The sequence below is a fragment of the Rhinoderma darwinii genome, chromosome 2 (genome assembly GCF_050947455.1).
Source record: "Rhinoderma darwinii isolate aRhiDar2 chromosome 2, aRhiDar2.hap1, whole genome shotgun sequence".
In the NCBI taxonomy this organism is placed as follows: Eukaryota; Metazoa; Chordata; class Amphibia; order Anura; family Rhinodermatidae; genus Rhinoderma; species Rhinoderma darwinii.
This window is the reverse complement of record NC_134688.1, coordinates 441981063-441999336: the sequence shown is the minus strand read 5'-3', so window position 1 is coordinate 441999336 and position 18274 is coordinate 441981063. Positions and strand designations below refer to the sequence as shown.

General features: G+C 41.6%; 1 protein-coding gene across 2 annotated transcripts in view; it reads right to left on the bottom strand.

Annotated features, from left to right (window-relative positions):
• Window positions 1–18274, bottom strand: part of GBE1 (1,4-alpha-glucan branching enzyme 1) — a 274968-nt gene that overhangs the window by 183626 nt on the left and 73068 nt on the right. For both annotated transcript variants that reach the window (XM_075854471.1, XM_075854472.1), the window contains one exon: window positions 13252–13367. In XM_075854471.1, the coding sequence (XP_075710586.1) occupies window positions 13252–13367 (116 nt within the window). The remainder of the gene's footprint in view (window positions 1–13251; window positions 13368–18274) is intronic.

The window sequence follows — 18274 nt, the reverse complement described above, 5'->3', positions numbered from 1 at the left end:
AGAGAGAACGAAAGAGAGAGAGAGAGAGAGAACGAAAGAGAGAGAGAGAGAGAGAGAACGAAAGAGAGAGAGAGAGAACGAAAGAGAGAGAGAGAGAACGAAAGAGAGAGAGAACGAGAGAGAGAGAGAGAGAGAACGAGAGAACGAGAGAACGAGAGAACGAGAGAACGAGAGAACGAGAGAACGAGAGAACGAGAGAACGAGAGAACGAGAGAACGAGAGAGAAAGAGAGACCCAAAAACCTACCTAAAATCGCCCCCTCATTGATTTCAACGGGAAGTAGAGGCATCTTTTTTTCCACGGCTGCACATCTTTTGGCTGCTCACAGGAAAAGAAAGCGGCATGTCCTTTCTTGCCACTCTTCCCACCTCTGAACTCTGATTAAAATCAATGGTAGTCTAAGAAGACCCGCAGCGCTAGTTTCCGAGGGTTTTTTGTGACTTTTTTTGCCCGTGGTCCTTGCCCTTGTATGGCCGTGAGCAAGAACGACACGAAAAAAAGCACAGAAAAATACATGCAAGCAGTTCAAAAATCTGCCTCAAAATTCCTGAAGGAATGGACCTATCCACCGGGTCAATAGGTCATCAGTATATGATCGGTGGGGGTCCGACACCTGGACCCTGCACCATTCAGATGCTACGACTGCCTCCGGGCACCAGACGTCCATGTCGGAAACAGATGGCTTCGGCCACGGAACAGCGGCCGAATGTGCAATGTGTTGACGCAATTCTGGCCAAAATATATTAGACTGAAGTTTCTAATCCTCTGATTTATTGAAAAAAATACAATTACAATAATATATTCCAAAAGAGGAGTAGGCTTGTGGTCAGCCAATTACTTACACTGTGACGTTGGCTATCTCAGCCAATTACATACAATGGGGAGTGGTTTGTGCTGAGCCAATCACAAGCATAGAAGGTTTTTTAAATGTAAGGCCCCATGCAGACGGACGTGCTTTAGCAGCCGCAATTCCCCCGAATGTCCACTGGAGAATTGTAGCCCCATTCATTCCTATGGGGCCATGCACACGACAGTGGTTTCCACGGTCTGTGCATTGCCCAGGAGCCCGGACCGCAGAAAGAACAGGCAAGTCTTATTACGGCCGTGTTCTGCGGTCCAGGCTCATAGCAAATAATGGGAGCGGCCATGTGCACAGCCCGCGATTTGTGGGTAGCTTGCGGGTGACACTCCGCCCCCGGCCGACCTGAAAATCACAGCTGTGCACATGGCTACGGTCGTGTGCATGAGGCCTTAGACTATATTTTCCCGTAACATGCAACATCACGGACTGATGGGTAATAATAATCCCCACAGTTGCCATATCACCAGTCTATTCCCCATAACAACAATGGTAAACAAACTCTATTCCCAGATGATATGGGGTGGCAGACTCTAAAGAACTGGTAAATATTTAGCTATATTCTCTATAACAAGGAATCATAACTTGGCTAGAAATAAAAACATATAATTATTCAAAATGGATTTACTACTTAGGCTGGGTTCACACTGAGTTTTTTGCAGGGAGAAAATCTGCCTCAATATTCTGTTTGAGGTAGATCTTGCTCTGCCTGCACGCCGATTTTCGCTCGCAGCCATTGAGCACCGCGGGTAAAAAACGCAGCGAAATACGCTTTCTCTGCCTCCCATTGATGTCAATGGGAGGTCAGAGACGTAAACGCCCGAAGATAGGGCATGTCCCTTTTTCTGCTCGCGGGAAAAAACCGCCTCCGCCTTCCATTGAAATCAATGGGAGGCATTTTCGGCCGTTTTTTGGCACGTTTTGCGATACTGTTTCGGCGTCAAAAAACGTTGTGTGAACTGACCCTGAAAGAAACAGATGATTCTTCAAGATACAAAATGGATTCTTTAAAATATAAAATCGATACTCCATGCAAAATGAAGCCACATAACCAATACTTACAAAATGGAGTCGCAAACACATTTTACTCACTGGTGGATAGGTCATCAGTTGTCCGGTAGTGGACAACCACTTTATTCAAAACGTGAAAGTTTAGGTATATAAAACATAATTTTAAATATATAATTAGGGACGGTAGAAACATGTCTTGGGGCTTGTGCCCCTGATCTTTTAAGACCCTATCAACGACGCTGCGCTATTTTGCTTAGAAATATGTTTTATTGGCTTTCCTAAATATACGGAGAGGAGATATTTCTACAAAGCACATGCATGGTTTCCTTATGTAGATAGTAGTGTCTGAAAGTGAAGGTTGCCATCATTTGTAGAATTCAATGACAAACCATGTCGGTTCAAGGAGACTCCTAGCCTCGAGCTCCCTATAATCAAGTCTCCAGATTTAAGTTTTAGTATTGCAGGATACATTATGTAAAAAAGTTGCTTTAGATTTAAAGTGTGCCAGTCTATCTGCTGCCTCGAGCAGCCACTTTTATCAGTCTATCACTTTAGAACTCAAGATAAATGCACTGGTCAGTAGAGATTTATAGCTCTTAGCCCTTAGCCTCAAAAACAATTTCAAGGTATAATACGCATTTTTGAATACAAAAAAAAAAAAAGTTGCAATTCAAGCAAAATCCTTGAATTGAAAAGAACCTGAAACAAAAGAACAATTACATTTTTGAACAAAAGTTTTATCTATCTTTTTATGAAGGAAGGTAGTAGTAAATGACATTAACACTATAGAAATAACACTGTGAAGACGACAAATAAATACATAATAAGCCCTTGCCCTTAGCACAATAAATGTTTTTTCGGTCTTTCACAATTTTGTTGAGAAAGTCTAACTACAGTAAAATGAATGGCTTACTAATGTACGGTCGGTGGCCGAACTGGTTCTTAAAAAATTTCACAACCCAGATAACCTTTTTTAATGTAAGGGCTGGAAATTAATTGACAGTTCAAAGGGTTATTTACATATCGGGCACTAAATATAACAGCACCGATATCTAAATAACGGAGTATAGATTTTTTTGTTTTTAAAGTGAGACAAGGTTCATGCAGCCCTGCCTATTACATGGTGCACTCAGCTGCGCATGTATGGGCAGGTGAAAGGTTCTCTTTAACCCCTTCCCATCCACCCCACGTAGATTAACGGGCTGCAGCACTGGTCCTTGTGCCTGCAGCCCGACATCTCCCAGTACAGGCTGCTACTAGCAGCCTTAGTACTGGGGGAAACATTGTGTCGGTTCACAGACGTGATCCCCGCCGATTAACCCCTTCAATGCGGCAGTCAATAGCGACCGCCGCATTTAAGTGGTTATAACATCGGCACAACGCGGCACAATTGGCCTAATTGTTGCTATGACAACCGGAAGCCTAACAAAGGCATCCGGTCTGTCATCTATGGAAGGAGATTAGAGGTAGGACCGAATATGCCCCCTGTCAGTGTGAAACTGACAGGTATAATACCCTGCAATACTTAAGTATTGCAGGGTATTATAACAACGATCCAACAATTGGATCTGCAAGTGGGACATCGTGGGACTAAAAAAAAAAGTTACAAAAAAATGTCTAAAAGTAAATTTCAAAATAATAAAAAAAATAAAATAAAAAAAAAATTGCCCCTATTCCCTAATAAAGTCATTTATTAATAAAAAAATATAAAAATAAACTATGCATAATTGGTATCGCCGCGTCCATAAAGGCCTGAACTATAAAAATATAATGTAATTTATCCCGTACGGTGACCGCCATAAAAAAAGTAAAATAAAAAAAGTTACCGGAATCGCTATTTTTAGTCACTTCAGCTCCCAAAAAAATTTAGTAAATAGGGATCAAAAAGTAGCATGTACCCATAACTGGTACCAATAAAAACTACAGTTGGTTCCGTAAAAAAACAAGCCCTCGCATAGCTTTCTTGATGGAAAAATAAAAAAGTTGTGGCTCTTAGAATATGGCGACACCAAAACGAAGTATTTTTTTAAAAACCGTAATTTTATCGTGCAAACACAGTAAAACATTAAAAAATGATATACATATAGTATCGCCGTAATCGCACCGACCCACAGAATAAATTAAATATGTAATTTATAATGCACGGTGAACGCCGTAACAAAAATGTTTTAAATAAAACAATAGAAGTTTTCACGGCCTAATTACACTAAATTCAGCAAAAAACCTATGGTATCAAAATGCTCACTATACCCCTAGATAAATTATTTTTAGGGCTGTAGTTTCCTAAATGGGGTCACTTCTGGGGGGGGGTGTCCATTGTTTTGGTCCCTCAGGGGCTTTGCAAATGCGACATAACACCCGAAATCTAATCCAGCAAACTTGAGCTCCAAAAGCCAAGCCCTGCAGTGTGTCCAAACATCCGTTTATTACCACATATGGGGTATTGATCATTTCTAAGTTTTGTTGGAAAAAATTTAGATTTTCATTTTTACAGACTAATTCCACTAAATTCAGCAAAAAACCTGTGGAGCTAAAATGCTCTATACCCCTTGATAAATTCCTTGAGGTGTGTAGTTTGCCAAATTGTGTCTTTTTGGGGGTGTTTCCATTATTTTGGCCCCACGAGACCTCTTCAAACCTGGCATGGTGCCTAAAATATATTATAATAAAAAGGAGGCCCCAAAATCCTCTAGGTGCTCCATGGCTTCTGAATCCTGTGCTTCAGTCCATTAGCAAACTAGGGCCACATGTGGAATATTTCTAAAAACTGCAGAACGTGGGCAATAAATATTGAGTGTGAATCTCTGGTAAAACACTTTTGCGTTACAGAAAAAAATGGATTAATATAGATTTTCTGGCAAAAAAAAGCAAACTTTCTAAATGCGGTTTTGAAAACTATGAGGGGTGCAGTTTTTTAAATTGGGTGACTTATAGGGGTTTCTAATATATAAGGCCCTCAAAGCCACTTCAGAACTAAACTGCTACCTATAAAAATAGGCTTTGGAAATTTTATTGAAAATGTGAGAAATTGCTGCTAAAGTTCTACGTTTTGTTACTATCTGTTTTACAAGCAGATGCATTTAAATTTAGAAAAATGCTAATTTTTTGCACACTCTAAAATTTTGAATTTTTCACAAACAAATAGCGAACTTATTGATCACATTTTTCCACTAACACAGTACAATATGTCACCAGAAAACAAATCTCAGAATCGATTGGATAGGTAAAAGCATTCCCAAGTTATTACCACATGAAGAGACACTTCAGATTTGAAAAAAATTGGCTGCGTCCACAAGGCCAAAAGAGGCTCAGTCCTGAAGGGATTAACAAATCTTCCTTTCTTAACCCTGTGTCCTGGAGAAGAGGGGACAACCAATGTTCATAAAACCAGAAAAGCTAAATTTTTGTCCCACAGAACCCGGGGAGGCAGGTAAGAAACCACAGGGCCGATACCTGCCCCATTTGCCCTTGTATGTAATGCAGATTGGACTTTTAAAAAGGAACTCATGGTGGGTCTGCTTTTTATTAAATAAAACGTTAGTGTCGGATATAAATAATTCTACAAAATATCTGAATTACAAGAAATGTACAGAAATAACGTTCTTTAATATTGTTCTCCAAGACATCTAATATAGCAGGACAGGGTTTAAATTAACCTGTATAAACTACATGGCCATTTCATCCTCACGCAATGCTAGCAGATGCATAAGGTTGTGAAGGGATACATAGGATACTACCTTTCCAGCAAGTTTTGTCATTATAAATTATTTTCTGCCCATACAAAAATGTTTTCCAGAGCTTATTTTAAAGCAGAAATGCGTTATTAAATTGGGGCGATACCATTCCTCTGGTCAATAGGGTATGTCCCTACACAGTCTGACTATGTAAGCACTCATTTGACAGTCTCAGAGCATGTAGGGGAAAGCTATTGACAAAGGAAATAGTAGTAGTCAGTCAATTTATTCATACATTTCCATGAGGAATAACAGAGGACCAGCATAACACGATTGTGCTTCAGCATTGATATATCATAAGGAAAACAATTATTTATTAAAACAGATATGTTAGGAGTGTGAATTTGTTTACACTAGTACATACAATAGTGGGGTGAACGTTTAGGTGACCGATAGGACCTTGCTCACATGGTAGTGTTGTGCTAATGTCAGACAACACTGAGAAGCATATAACAATATAAAGAAAGACCGGCGGATGCTCCTCCTCGTGAATGCTGCAGGATACAACTAAGCCGCTTTTAAACAGTCATAGGAAAAAGCAAGACTGACAGGGCGCTTAAGGTGTCGCCTACGTATGGGACAAGGTGATGCTCACCAGCAACACCACTAACAGTGCCCCGTCAGCCTTGCTTCTCCTATTAACGTAGGAGAGCTGACCGGCTGTTTTTTTTTTTTTTTTTAATGATCTGAACAGTCCTAACCTTAGCCATGTCAAATCCTCTCTAGGATAAAGCAAAGCACCAACTGTGAGCACGGCTTTGCTTGAATTTGAATTTGGTTAAGGACTCCATTTTATCTTGAAACCAATTCAATACAATATTGCAACATGCTAGCAAAACCCTTGACAGTCTACAATTCACAACACAACCACTAGGTGGACACACATTTATCCATATAGATTAGATATCTCGTGAGAGTATCGCAAAAGTAAGAATTAGTCTTAACGGTAATACAGTTTCCTGGAGTCCCCCATGACGGCACACTAGGAGGAAGACCTCTTGACCTCTGTAGGGACAGGAAACGAAGAGGTTAAAAGGGCCCCAGCCTCAGCCTTCCACCAGTGTGTACCATATCACTACACCGGAAGGAACTAGCTAATCCCAGGAGTATGTTAACTTCACATACCACAAAGAAGGTAGGGTGGATAAATGTACGTCGTCATGGGGGACTTAAGGAAACGGAATTACCTCTAAGACTAATTCTTACTTTCCATATCATCCCCTATGACGGCACACTAGGAGAATACCAAATGAGATGATTTAGGGTGGGACTACCGCATGAAGTACTTTGCGGGCGAAGACTAAGTCTCTACTGGATGAAAGGTTTAGCCTATATTGTCTTGCTAAGGTAAGGGAGCTGGCCCAAGTAGCTGCACTACAAATCTGGTCTAGCGAAGCTCCCCCTCTTTCTGCCCATGATGCAGCTGTGGATCTGGTGCAATGGGCCGTGATGTTTACAGGAACAGACTTTCCCTTCAGAGAATAACACATTTTAATTGTTGTCTTTATCCATCTAGCAATGGTAACTTTTGAGGTTTTTTTGTCCTTTCTTTTTTCCCAAAAATTGGACTATGGTGTTGGAATCTTTCCGCCAGTTTGCAGTAATGTGTAAGTATTGTAAGTGTGAGACTGCTATTCTCACATCAAGAGAATGAAATTCATCTTTTTGATTCCTGGGGTCCTGACAAAATGAAGGAAGGACAATCTCCTGATTTCTATGAAAATCTGATACGACCTTCGAAAGGAAATTAGGGTCCAGCTTTAGTACTATTCTATCACCCGTTAGCCTAAGGTACGGTTCTTCTGTGGATAGCGCCTGTATTTCCCCTAATCTCTTTGCTGTGGTTATTGCGATTAGAAAGGCCACCTTAAGAGACAAGTGTTTGATGTCTATTTCTTCAATTGGTTCAAAAGGGGGTCTAGTTAGGGCCCTGAGGACCACGCCGAGTTCCCATTGCGGGAATGACTGTCTAATGGTCGGCCTTCGTCATAAGGCTGCACACATGAATCTTTTCACCCACCTGTGTTCCGATAGTTGGGTGTCAAAAAAACGTGCTAAGTGCCAAGACCTGTACTCGGAGGGTGCTTGGTTTAAGGCCAAGTTCCAGCCCCTGCTGGAGGACAGGAGTATTCTGATCCGGGGGTTGGTTTCCACACCAGGAGGTAAATTTCTTCCAAATCTTTAGAAAAATAGCAGAGGTAACTGGTTTACGACTCGCTTTTAGGGTTGCTATTACTTTCTGCGATAAACCCCTTTCTCTGAGCAGTGCCCCTTCAGGATCCAGGCTGACAGGTGAAAATTCTGATGACTAATGTCGTAGCAGCACCTGTACTAGTAGATCTGATCTTAAAGGAAGTACCATCAGGTCTTCCAGTGTGAATTCCCTCAATATTGGAAACCAGGACTTTTTTGACCAGAATGGAACAATCAATATGATCTTCAGATGTTCCTTGTAAAGCTTCTGAAGAACCCTTGATACCAACGGGAGTGGCGGAAAGGCATATGCTAGATCCATGTCCCAAGGTTGAGATAGAGCATCTATGCCCAGGGGACGGTCCTGGGGATTTAGAGAGCAGTGCTCTGTCTTGGCGTTTGATCTGTTAGAAAACAGGTCCACTTGAGGAAACCCCCATAGCCGTGTGATCTGGAGGAAGACCCCTTGATTTAAAGACCATTTGCCTGGATCTAGGTTTTTCTTGCTGAGGAAATCTGCCTCTGTGTTCTCCAAGCCTTTTAGGTGACTGGCCGATAGAGAATGCAGTTTTTGTTCTGCCCAAAAGAATATTCTCGGAGACAGGGAAAGCCGGGTGGGAGATCTGGTACCCCCTTAATGTTTCAGAAAGGATACAGGTCGTCAATTTGTCCGACAGTATTTTGACATGGTCGCTCTGAAAGTTGAATGAACTGGACTTCAGTTTTTCCCAGACTGCTCTCAATTCTCTGTAATTTGAGGAACGAGCCGCTATGGTCGGTGGCCAAGTCCCCTGAATATAATTGTCTGGGAGTTTGGATCCCCAACCTTTTTTGCTCGCATCGGTTATAACTTGGATTGCTGGAGACTGATGCCACATTACACCCCTCCTGAGGTTTGAGGGCTCTGTCCACCAATGAAGGGAAGGTCTTATCCCCTGAGGTATCTTTATCTTTCGATCTAGGGTTAATTGTTTCTTGTCCCATGAAGAAAGTATCCACCTCTGGAGTGGTCTTGGCTCCAGGCCACTGACTGAATGCAGGCTGTCATCTGACCGAGTATACCTATTGACACTTATCTTGTAAGAGGAGGCTCTCTGAAAATCCCTGACATTGGATATTATGTCCCTTCTTAGCTCTCCCGGTAATAGCAACATCTGTAGGGTAGAGTCTAGTATGACGCCTAGAAACTTCATCCGAGTGTCCGGAATCAAGTTTGATTTTTGGTAGTTTATTAACCAACCCAGTTCTGCGAAAATAGGTTATCACCTCTATCATAATCTTTGCAAATACCCTTGAGGCAGATGAAATTCCAAAGGGGAGAGATGTAAGTTGGTAATGGACCACATAGCCCGACGAGTTCCTTACTGCAAATCTTAGGAACCTTTGCGAGGAGGGATGAATGGGGACGTGGTAGTAAGCATCCTTTAAATCCAGGGTGCACATATAAGCCCCTTTCTTTATTAGGAGAGTGGTGGATGCTACGGAATCCATCTTGAACCTCCTGTAAACTATGTAATTGTTGAGGGGTTTCAGGTTTATTATTAGCCTGTATGAACCGTCTGGCTTTTTTTTAATAAGAAAATCGGGAGTAGTAGTGACCTTCTCCCCACAGATTCTGAGGCACCTGGGAAATTACTCCTGTCTGGTGTAGCTTCCAGATTTTGTCGAACATCTGATTTTTCAGAAACTGTGAGGGTTGTGTTGTGAGAACAAATCTCTTCGGAGGAAGGATTAAAAATTCCACACGGTAGCCGTTCTTTATTATGTCTAGGACCCATTTGTTCTGGGTGATGTTGCTCCATAAATTGTAGAATTTTAACAACCTTCCTCTGACTTTTACATCATAGTCTGTTCTCCTGTCTATTTGGGTTGAGTAAGAAACCTCTACCCCTTCCTCCTTTTGGATAGCTCAAACGACCGGTCATCCCATTTCCTTTATAGTTTTCACCCTGGGGCCTCTGGGAACGAAACGGAAACTTCCTTTTAGCTGGCTTATCCTCTGGAAACCCTTTTTTTCTATCTGCCGCCTTCTCTAGTATTTTATCTAGATCTGGGCCAAAAACATATTTCCGCTTAAACGGGATGTTACAAAGCCTATTTTTTTTGAACGGGTGTCTGCCCTCTGCCAGTATCTCAACCACAGAGATCGTCTCGCGGCGTTAGTGAGTGCACCCTCCTTAGCTGCGAACCTGATGCATTCTGCCGAGGTATCTGCTAGATGCCCCGTAGCTGCTTTTAGGAGCGGAATTGACCTACCCTGAGATGCTTCGCTAGCTCACCGAGCCAAACAAATAGGGTTCTAGCTACTGACGTGGCTGACGTTTGTTTTCTTGCTAAACATTGATGTCTCCCAAGCCTTCTTAAGGAGGCAGTCAGACTTCCGATCCATGGGGTCTGTTAGTTGAGACGAATCTTCAAATGGCAAGGATGTTTGTTTAACCACCTTTGCCACCTGAATATCCACTTTAGGGATCTCGTCCCAGATGATTATCCTCTTTATCAAAAAGGAGGCGATTCTTAAATTCCCGGGATACTCCCAGCCTTCTTTCTGGGTCTATCCATTCCTCATTTATTAACTCAAATAAATTTTCGTTAATAGAATAAAACATGCCTCTTTTTTGAGCTTAGACCACCAAACATCTCGTCCTGGATGGTCTTCTGTTTTGCAACCTCTTCGATGTTCATTGTACCCCTGACCGCTTTTAATAAATCATCCATAGAGGAAAAATAATATTTCTTCTCATTGTCCTGATCTCCTTCAGGATTTAGTGACCCTAATTGGTCCATGTCCTCAGGATCATTAAAGGAACAAGAGGCCACTTCAGTGTCTGAATCAGAAAGGGATTCATTAACTAATTTTGCCTTCTTATACGGGGTAGGGATGGTTGTGTATTGGAGGCTGTATAGAGGATAAGGAGGATTGTACTTCTTCTCTGATCATGGAACGCAAGTCCTCCATGATGGAAGTTTGTTCATACTTGATTAGCTTCTTAATACATGATGAACATAGCTGTTTTTTTGTATGTGTCTGCCAGCTTCTTAGAGCATGTAGCACATTTTTTGGATCTTCTAAGCTCTCCATGCTTAGGTTTTTGGAAACCCTCTTTCTCTACCTAATAAATGAGAGGGAGACCCAGCTAGTAAATCTTACATTTTAATATGGCAAGTATTACCTCCCTTCTGGGGAAAAACTCACGATAGACAGGCAGGAGACCTCAGAATCAGTAATCTGGGACCCCACCAGATCGGTACCAGGAATGGATATGCTGGGAAACACAGAACTTAGAGAAGGATGCATGTGGCAACTTGTAGCTGAACACGCTGGTCTTTTACCTGCTCCTCGTTACCGATGCAGTCCCCGCTTATGACGTACTTCCGTCCGCGCGGTCATCTGACGCCACTTCCGCCAAATGTTGGCCGGCAGGCTGAATCCCACGTGGGTAGGGACGCCGGCGGAAGTGCTTCACTCCGTCCGGCGTTAGTCTCACGTGACCGCAGGCGGACGGGTGGCTCTTCGACAATAGGGAGGGAAAACCACCGGGTACGCTCCCCCCCAAGTGGAATCTTGGTCGGAAGGAGGGGACCCCGATCCAGACCTCCGCGTCAAGGTAGATTTAGTTAAACAATTCCCCCCCCTAAAGGGGAAGAAGTTCCTCTCTTCGTCCTGACTCCTGTAGGGACAGGAAACGCACTGGTGGGAGGCCTGAGGTTGGGGCCCTTTTAACCTCTCTCTGTTTCCTGTCCCTTCAGAGTTCATCCTCCTAGTGTGCCGTCATGGGGGACGATATGGAAATCATGTTTTTTTGTTGTTTTTTTTAAAGCTTACCATCTTGCGCCACACGTCCCGGGATATGTTGAAATAAGAGGAAAGTTAAGGAAGGTCACATCTGTATGTTTCATTTACATACGAAGTGGAGTACTTCTGGAAATACATACCATTACTCATCTTGTACTGATCTTGGAATAACTGCTGGAATTACAGCCCTCATATTGCATTCAAAATTCTGCTGGTTGTAATTGGAATCAGTCCAAAATCTTGTTTTCAAACACACCCCATAAAGCTTAGCAGAGTTCCTATAATGCAGCCAGAAAGTTTGTTTCTCCAATATCAGATTAGAGCGTCATACCTATTGCAAAGATGACTTATCGGAACATAAACCATCATAACTGGCTAGGACAGACACGGTCTTACCAAGGAATGCTGGGCTCTAATGCAAATTAGTAAAGATAACTAAAGATCAGTACAAAATCTATAAGATGATCAACGGATTATATATATATATATATATATATATATATATATATATATATATAGTGTTCATGGTGTCCGCATATCTTAGACCAAATGCTGCAATTTTTGAAAAAGCAAATTCACCAGAGAACCTTAAGCCTTTGTTTATTGCAGAATATGTGAAAAGCAGATACTGTGCAAACTACTAAGGCTCTGTTGATAATTGCATCGTGGTTTCTGTTTGGAACAAAAACCACGACACATAGCACAACAGATACGGCCGGTGCCCAAAGGACCAGATTGACATACATTGACATACAGTCAGGTTCCACTAAGGTGCTGGTTGTTTTCACAAAACAATTAGTGTTGCACGCAGGGCTTTTTTTCCTGTCGAATTTGACGGAGCTTCCAATGCAGATGTGGAGATAGACAGCTTTTTTTTAATTCAATTTCGTTCATTTGATGTCCACTTTTGTGTGTTTTACATATTGTACATTATATGGTGCATCTGTGTCTGTAGAGGCTCAATCAGCTTTAGAAGGTCATTTCCAGATTTCACAAAAAACAAATGCACATTTCAGAACTTCTTTAAAGGATTTCTATTTTCAAATTGCAAAACTATAAAAGCAGTAGACCTGTTATGTCATGTTATCGTAACCAATATTGGAATGAGTTTTTATCCCCCACAAAAATAGTGTACATAATTAGGAGAGCACCAATGCTGAAAACATCTTCAGGTTTAATGCAACAATTTACTGGGATTCTATTTGCACTTTGATTTCTAAAGAAAATGTAAAATAGTAAAGATAACTAATTTTCTTGCTGCAGGGCAAACAAGTCATTATACCGAAATGCAATTCTGCCATCCAGACATAAGCTATGTACATACTTTTTTGAAACGTTCAACTAATCAAGGTAGCGTAGTGTGTAGCAGGGGTAATTTGTTAGCGCTTAAAATGATGCAGGTTAAGACCCAACATAAAATCTTCAAAAGAGATTCAAACAATTACAAAATGCTCTGCAATTATAATAAAATATAAAAAAACAACAAAACAAAAAAAACTATAGAAATAAAAAAAAAATTCCCAGAAAAATAAACAATCATTGGTAAATAGTTAATATGCCCAAAACAAAAAAAAACATGGAAACCAACAAATAAATTGTTTACATTGCTGCACAATCTGCTGTAATAACAAGTGACAAAAATAAAAAAAATCACGTACCTTTATCTTGGAACCATGATGTACGACTGACGATTTATCTTCCCTTGGTGGAATGTATAATTCCCATTTCCCAAAATCCAACCTTTTATATGGATGTGAAAAGGGATTCCAACCATCTGAAATGCAGGAATAGTTAAGAAAATGAGTTACTGGTTAAGGTACACAAGTTCAGATACTTGAAAACTACAGTACATAAGGAGCATACATGTTATCACCCCTTAGACACTGACTACCCTCAGCAATAACCCCACAAATTACTTTATTTGGCAAAAATCAGCCAACTTTGTTAATCAAATAAACATACAGTGATAAGGGGAGCCCGACCAATTGCAACACCACACTCAATGAGCTGGGGCACGACAGCCCGCTGCCCTCCTACCGCAAGACCGACTGGGACTGGCTGACATCGGTCGGTCCCCCGGACAACCGTACGCCACCACGGCTGACCTTTGTAGCTACACAGGCTTTGATCTTACCTGGGTACCTGCCGTATGGCTCACTTTCCCCAATAGCAAGAAAGCCTTGCCGTGGTGCGGATTGTGGCTTGCTCACTGTGGCCAACCCCATCAATCCACCCTTCTTAAGAGCGTAGTGTCACATTCCACCTTTCAAAGTACTGTAACAATAAAACACTGCTTATCTTCACTTTTCTCCGGTCGCTCTAACTAGAACCTTACCTGCACTACCCTCTCGACCTGCCCCTTTTACCTGGCTAACTAATCGGTGCACTTTTTCGGCCGAAATGTCCCTTTTCTCTTCAGGAGGGCTTCTATGTCAGCCCACCACAGACTTGCCGGAGCTGCAAACCATGCTGCCGTCTCCATTTCAACCACTTCCTTATCGCCAAGGGACACACATAGCGTCCCTTATGCCTCTTTGCTCTGATCCTTTCGGAGCTCAACACTCTTTGTATGCAGATGCCTAAAAACCCTTTATTGGATATCAACATAGAATAATGTTTCCTAAAGTTGTAATTTATTTGTCGTGTGGCAAAAATCTGTGGATGAAACATGGACCACAAATACAGCCATGTGAACATGCCCTTCAGCCCCCTTATTGGCTCTACTGAACGGAGAACAAAGGCCCCCAGATCTGCCAACAGTGTATGCCTATGGGCTTGTCCACACGTAACAGAATTGAATCCAAAAAATGTTTCAGCACTTCTGTAGAATCTAGCAATCTGCTGTGGAAAAATCACACCATTTCCTGGATTTTTTACGGTGGATAGGTCATCAGTATGAAAAAAAACAGTCCATGGCCGGAAAAGCCCTTTAACCCCTTTCCGACATTTGCCGTATGGGTACGCCATGGAAATCCATGACTTCCCGCAAATTGCTGTATCCTGCACTTAAGGTGTTTACAGCTCATCGGAACCCCAGCAATGAAATTGCCAGGGTTCCGGTAGCTGCAATGGCAACCGGAGGCCTAATACTGGCCTCCCGGTTTGCATAGCACGGAACCCGTTCAGGACCCGCCCAGCGGCGGAGCCTGAAGGCCTTCCGTAGCCGCCGGCAAGATGGCGCCGGCCCAGGAGCTGATCCGGCGTCATCAGCGGTGGAAGTCAGCTGTATGTTACAGCTGACATCCACCTGTAACGGCAGAAACCGGAGCTAGCTCCGATCCATGCTATTAACCCCTTTGATGCAGCAATCGAAAGCGATTGCCGCATCTTAGCGGTTGCTAGCAGATCACTAGCCCTGACAGGCAATCAGGACTGGCGACTGCTGCTATGGCAACAGGAGACACAATTGCCTCCTGCTCTGCCATTACGGAAGCCGATTAGGTCCCGCCGGGAGGCGAAGCCTAATCGGCTTGCTGTCAGTGAATAACTAACAGATCTAATACATGGCACTACGTAGGTAGTGCCATGTATTAGAAAAAAAACATCAGACAGTTGGACCTTCAAGTCCCCTAGTGAGACTTGAAAAAAGTGTAAAAAAAAAAAAGTATAAAAAAAAAGTGCAAAAAATAATTGAAACCAATAAAAGTTTCAAGTAATAAAATAAAACACAATCGCCCTTTTTCTCTGATCAAGTCCTTTATTATTGAAAAAAAATAATAAACAATACGTATTTGGTATCGCCACGACCGTAACGACCTGAGGTATCAAAGTATTATATTATTTATTGCACGCGGTGAACAGCGTAAAAAAAACCCCCGTAAAAATCTATACCAGAGTTTGTTTTTTGGTCACTTTGCCCTACAAATATTGGAATAAAAAGTAATCAAAAAGTCGCATGTATCCAAAAATGGTACCTATAAAAACTATAGCTCATCTCACAAAAAATAAGCCCTCATACAGCTCCGTCGACAAAAATATAAAAGGCGATCAAAAAGTGTGGGGTATTGTTTCACTCGGGATAAATTGCTTTACAAATTTTGCGGTGCATTTTCTCCTTCAGTCCTTGTGGAAATGAGAAAAAATTAGCTAAACCTACATTTTCTTTGAAAAAATGTAGATTTTTATTTTCAGGGCCTATTTCCAATAATTTCTGAAAAAAATCTGTGGGGTCAAAACGCTCACTATACCCCTAGATAATTTCCTCAATGAGTGTAGTTTCCAAAACGGGGTCACTTGTGGGGGGGGGTTTCCACTGTTTTGTCCCCTGAGGGGCTTTGTAAATGTGACATGGCCTCCACAAACCATTCCTGCTAAATTTGAGCTCCAAAAGCCAAATAGCGTTCTTTCCCTTCTAAGCCCTGCCGTGTCTCCAAACAGCCGTTTATTACCACATGTGGGGTATTGTTTTACTCGGGAGAAATTGCTTTACAAATTTTGCAGTGCTTTTTCTCCTTCAGTCCTTGTGGACATGAGAATTTTTTTTTTTTTAAAAATCGCTAAACCTACATTTTCTTTGAAAAAATGTAGATTTTAATTTTCACGGTCTACTTCCAATAATTTCTGTAAAAAACCTGTGCAGTCAAAATGATCACTATACCCCTAGATAATTTCCTTGAGGTGTGTAGTTTCCCAAATGGTGTCACTTTCCCTAGTGCCAGGAGAAGGAAGGGTTTGAATGTCTTCAAACCTCCTACACTGTGTGCTACCATTTTCTGAGCGACTGCACAGTGTAGGAGGATTAGATAATACAATATAATACACAGGAACATAATACACACGAACATAAATTACCTGCTCCTGCCGCCGCTGGTCTACGCTCCTCTTCCTTGCGCCTTCGCTTCATTGAACATATGACCGGAAGTCGTCATCTTACTGTCCAACAGCGGCTTCCGGTCCACATGAAAATGGCGCTGGATTTTCTCTACGAACAAGCTTCGTTTTGGTCTGTGTGGCAAGCGGCGCATGCGCCGTTCCCACGCAGATGGCGCACGCAACGGAGAACGGAACGGCTCCCGTTCGCATTCTTTATGGGGTTGTATGTGCCGTATTCCATCTCTGTATGTGTCGTTAATCGACACAGAGATGAAGAAAAAAATGGCAGCCCCCATAAAAGAGTAAAAGTCAGAAAACATTAACAAAGTAAAACAGGAGCACAATTAAATAACATTTTTGAAAATATATTAAAAGCAATATGATAACAAACAAAAAAATTCATGACACCTTCCCTTTAAGTAATAAGTGACAGTCGGCTGAAATCCACGTCTGTCACTTCTTTAGAGCTGCCCTCAAACACGGCGGCATAAATATCTGACCAATCCGCTTTAAGAACATTCACACTGTTTTGTATACTATTTTGCACTGAAAACAAGATTACTACCATATTTACAATGAAAGATGTGTCAATATTTTTGCTTGAGGCAAGAGACAAATATACACACACTAAAGTTCACTCTGAGATTTAAATTCCTCTGTTCCAGACAAATAGAAAGCTACCCACAGTGAGTAAGGGAAAGGTACAGGGAACAATAATCTATATGCAATAGGTAGAAAACGTACAAGCAGCATCAATTTTACTGCTGCACCAGCAGGTTTCACAGTAAATGTGATAGGTTCCCTGCAGGAAACATCTCTGCTGCCCTAGAACGCAGAGATAAAGAGCTGACAGATCAATTTTTTTTACAGAAATGAGGAAAAGAAGTTCCCAAAAAACTATTTTTCATAAGAATGTACTTTTCACATAAAATATAACCATATTAAAACCGTTGGAAAACTATATAATAAAAAAGACAAAATAAAAAAAAACAAGTTCAATGTAAAAACATTGAGATTTTGAGATTTGTGTTGGTAAAAATAAGCAAACCTTAAAGAAGGGAAAAAACATTTGGATTTGGACATTTTTCCCAGAAACATAAAAGTAACATTTTCATAATTTGCAAGATGGAGCTACTAGGCTCATATAACATACCAAAGCAATTAATTCACTCTCTGGTCCCTCAAATTCAAGTTCTCAAGCTGCTCTGTATACTATAACTACAACAAAATGGCTGCAAGTTACAGGGCTGTTTTCATGATGACACCCCCTTGTCTGACATCACTTTCTGCTCTGCAGCGATTGGCTGAAGCTGCACTTCGCAGACTTCCTGTTCTGCCCGCCCCCTGAATGCACTCTGCACATAATACTAGTAATAATGAGAGCTTGCAGCAGACTCATGTGGATAAATAATTTGAAGTCTTTACTTTCATTTGCTATACGTTAAAATAAAATGTATTGCACTAGGCATTCCTTTCCACCTAAAAAAAGAGGAGGGGGGGACTTTTATAACAGACTTCTTCATAAAGAATCTCAGTGGATCTTTAGGCTTAGAACCACCAAGCCAAACGGCTTGAATGAACTTATTTCTTTAGTACCATTTATTTAAATCTAGGCCCACTGGTTTTACATTATCTTGGCTTGCCTAGTTGAGAGTAACGCTGGGTTCACACGACCTATTTTGCCTCGTATTATGCCTCATTTTACGTCTGAAAATAGGGCTACAATACGTCGGCAAACATCTGCCCATTCATTTGAATGGGTTTGCCGACGTACTGTGCAGACAACCTGTCATTTACGCGTCGTCGTTTGACAGCTGTCAAACGACGACGCGTAAAAATACAGCCTCGTAAAAAGAAGTGCAGGACACT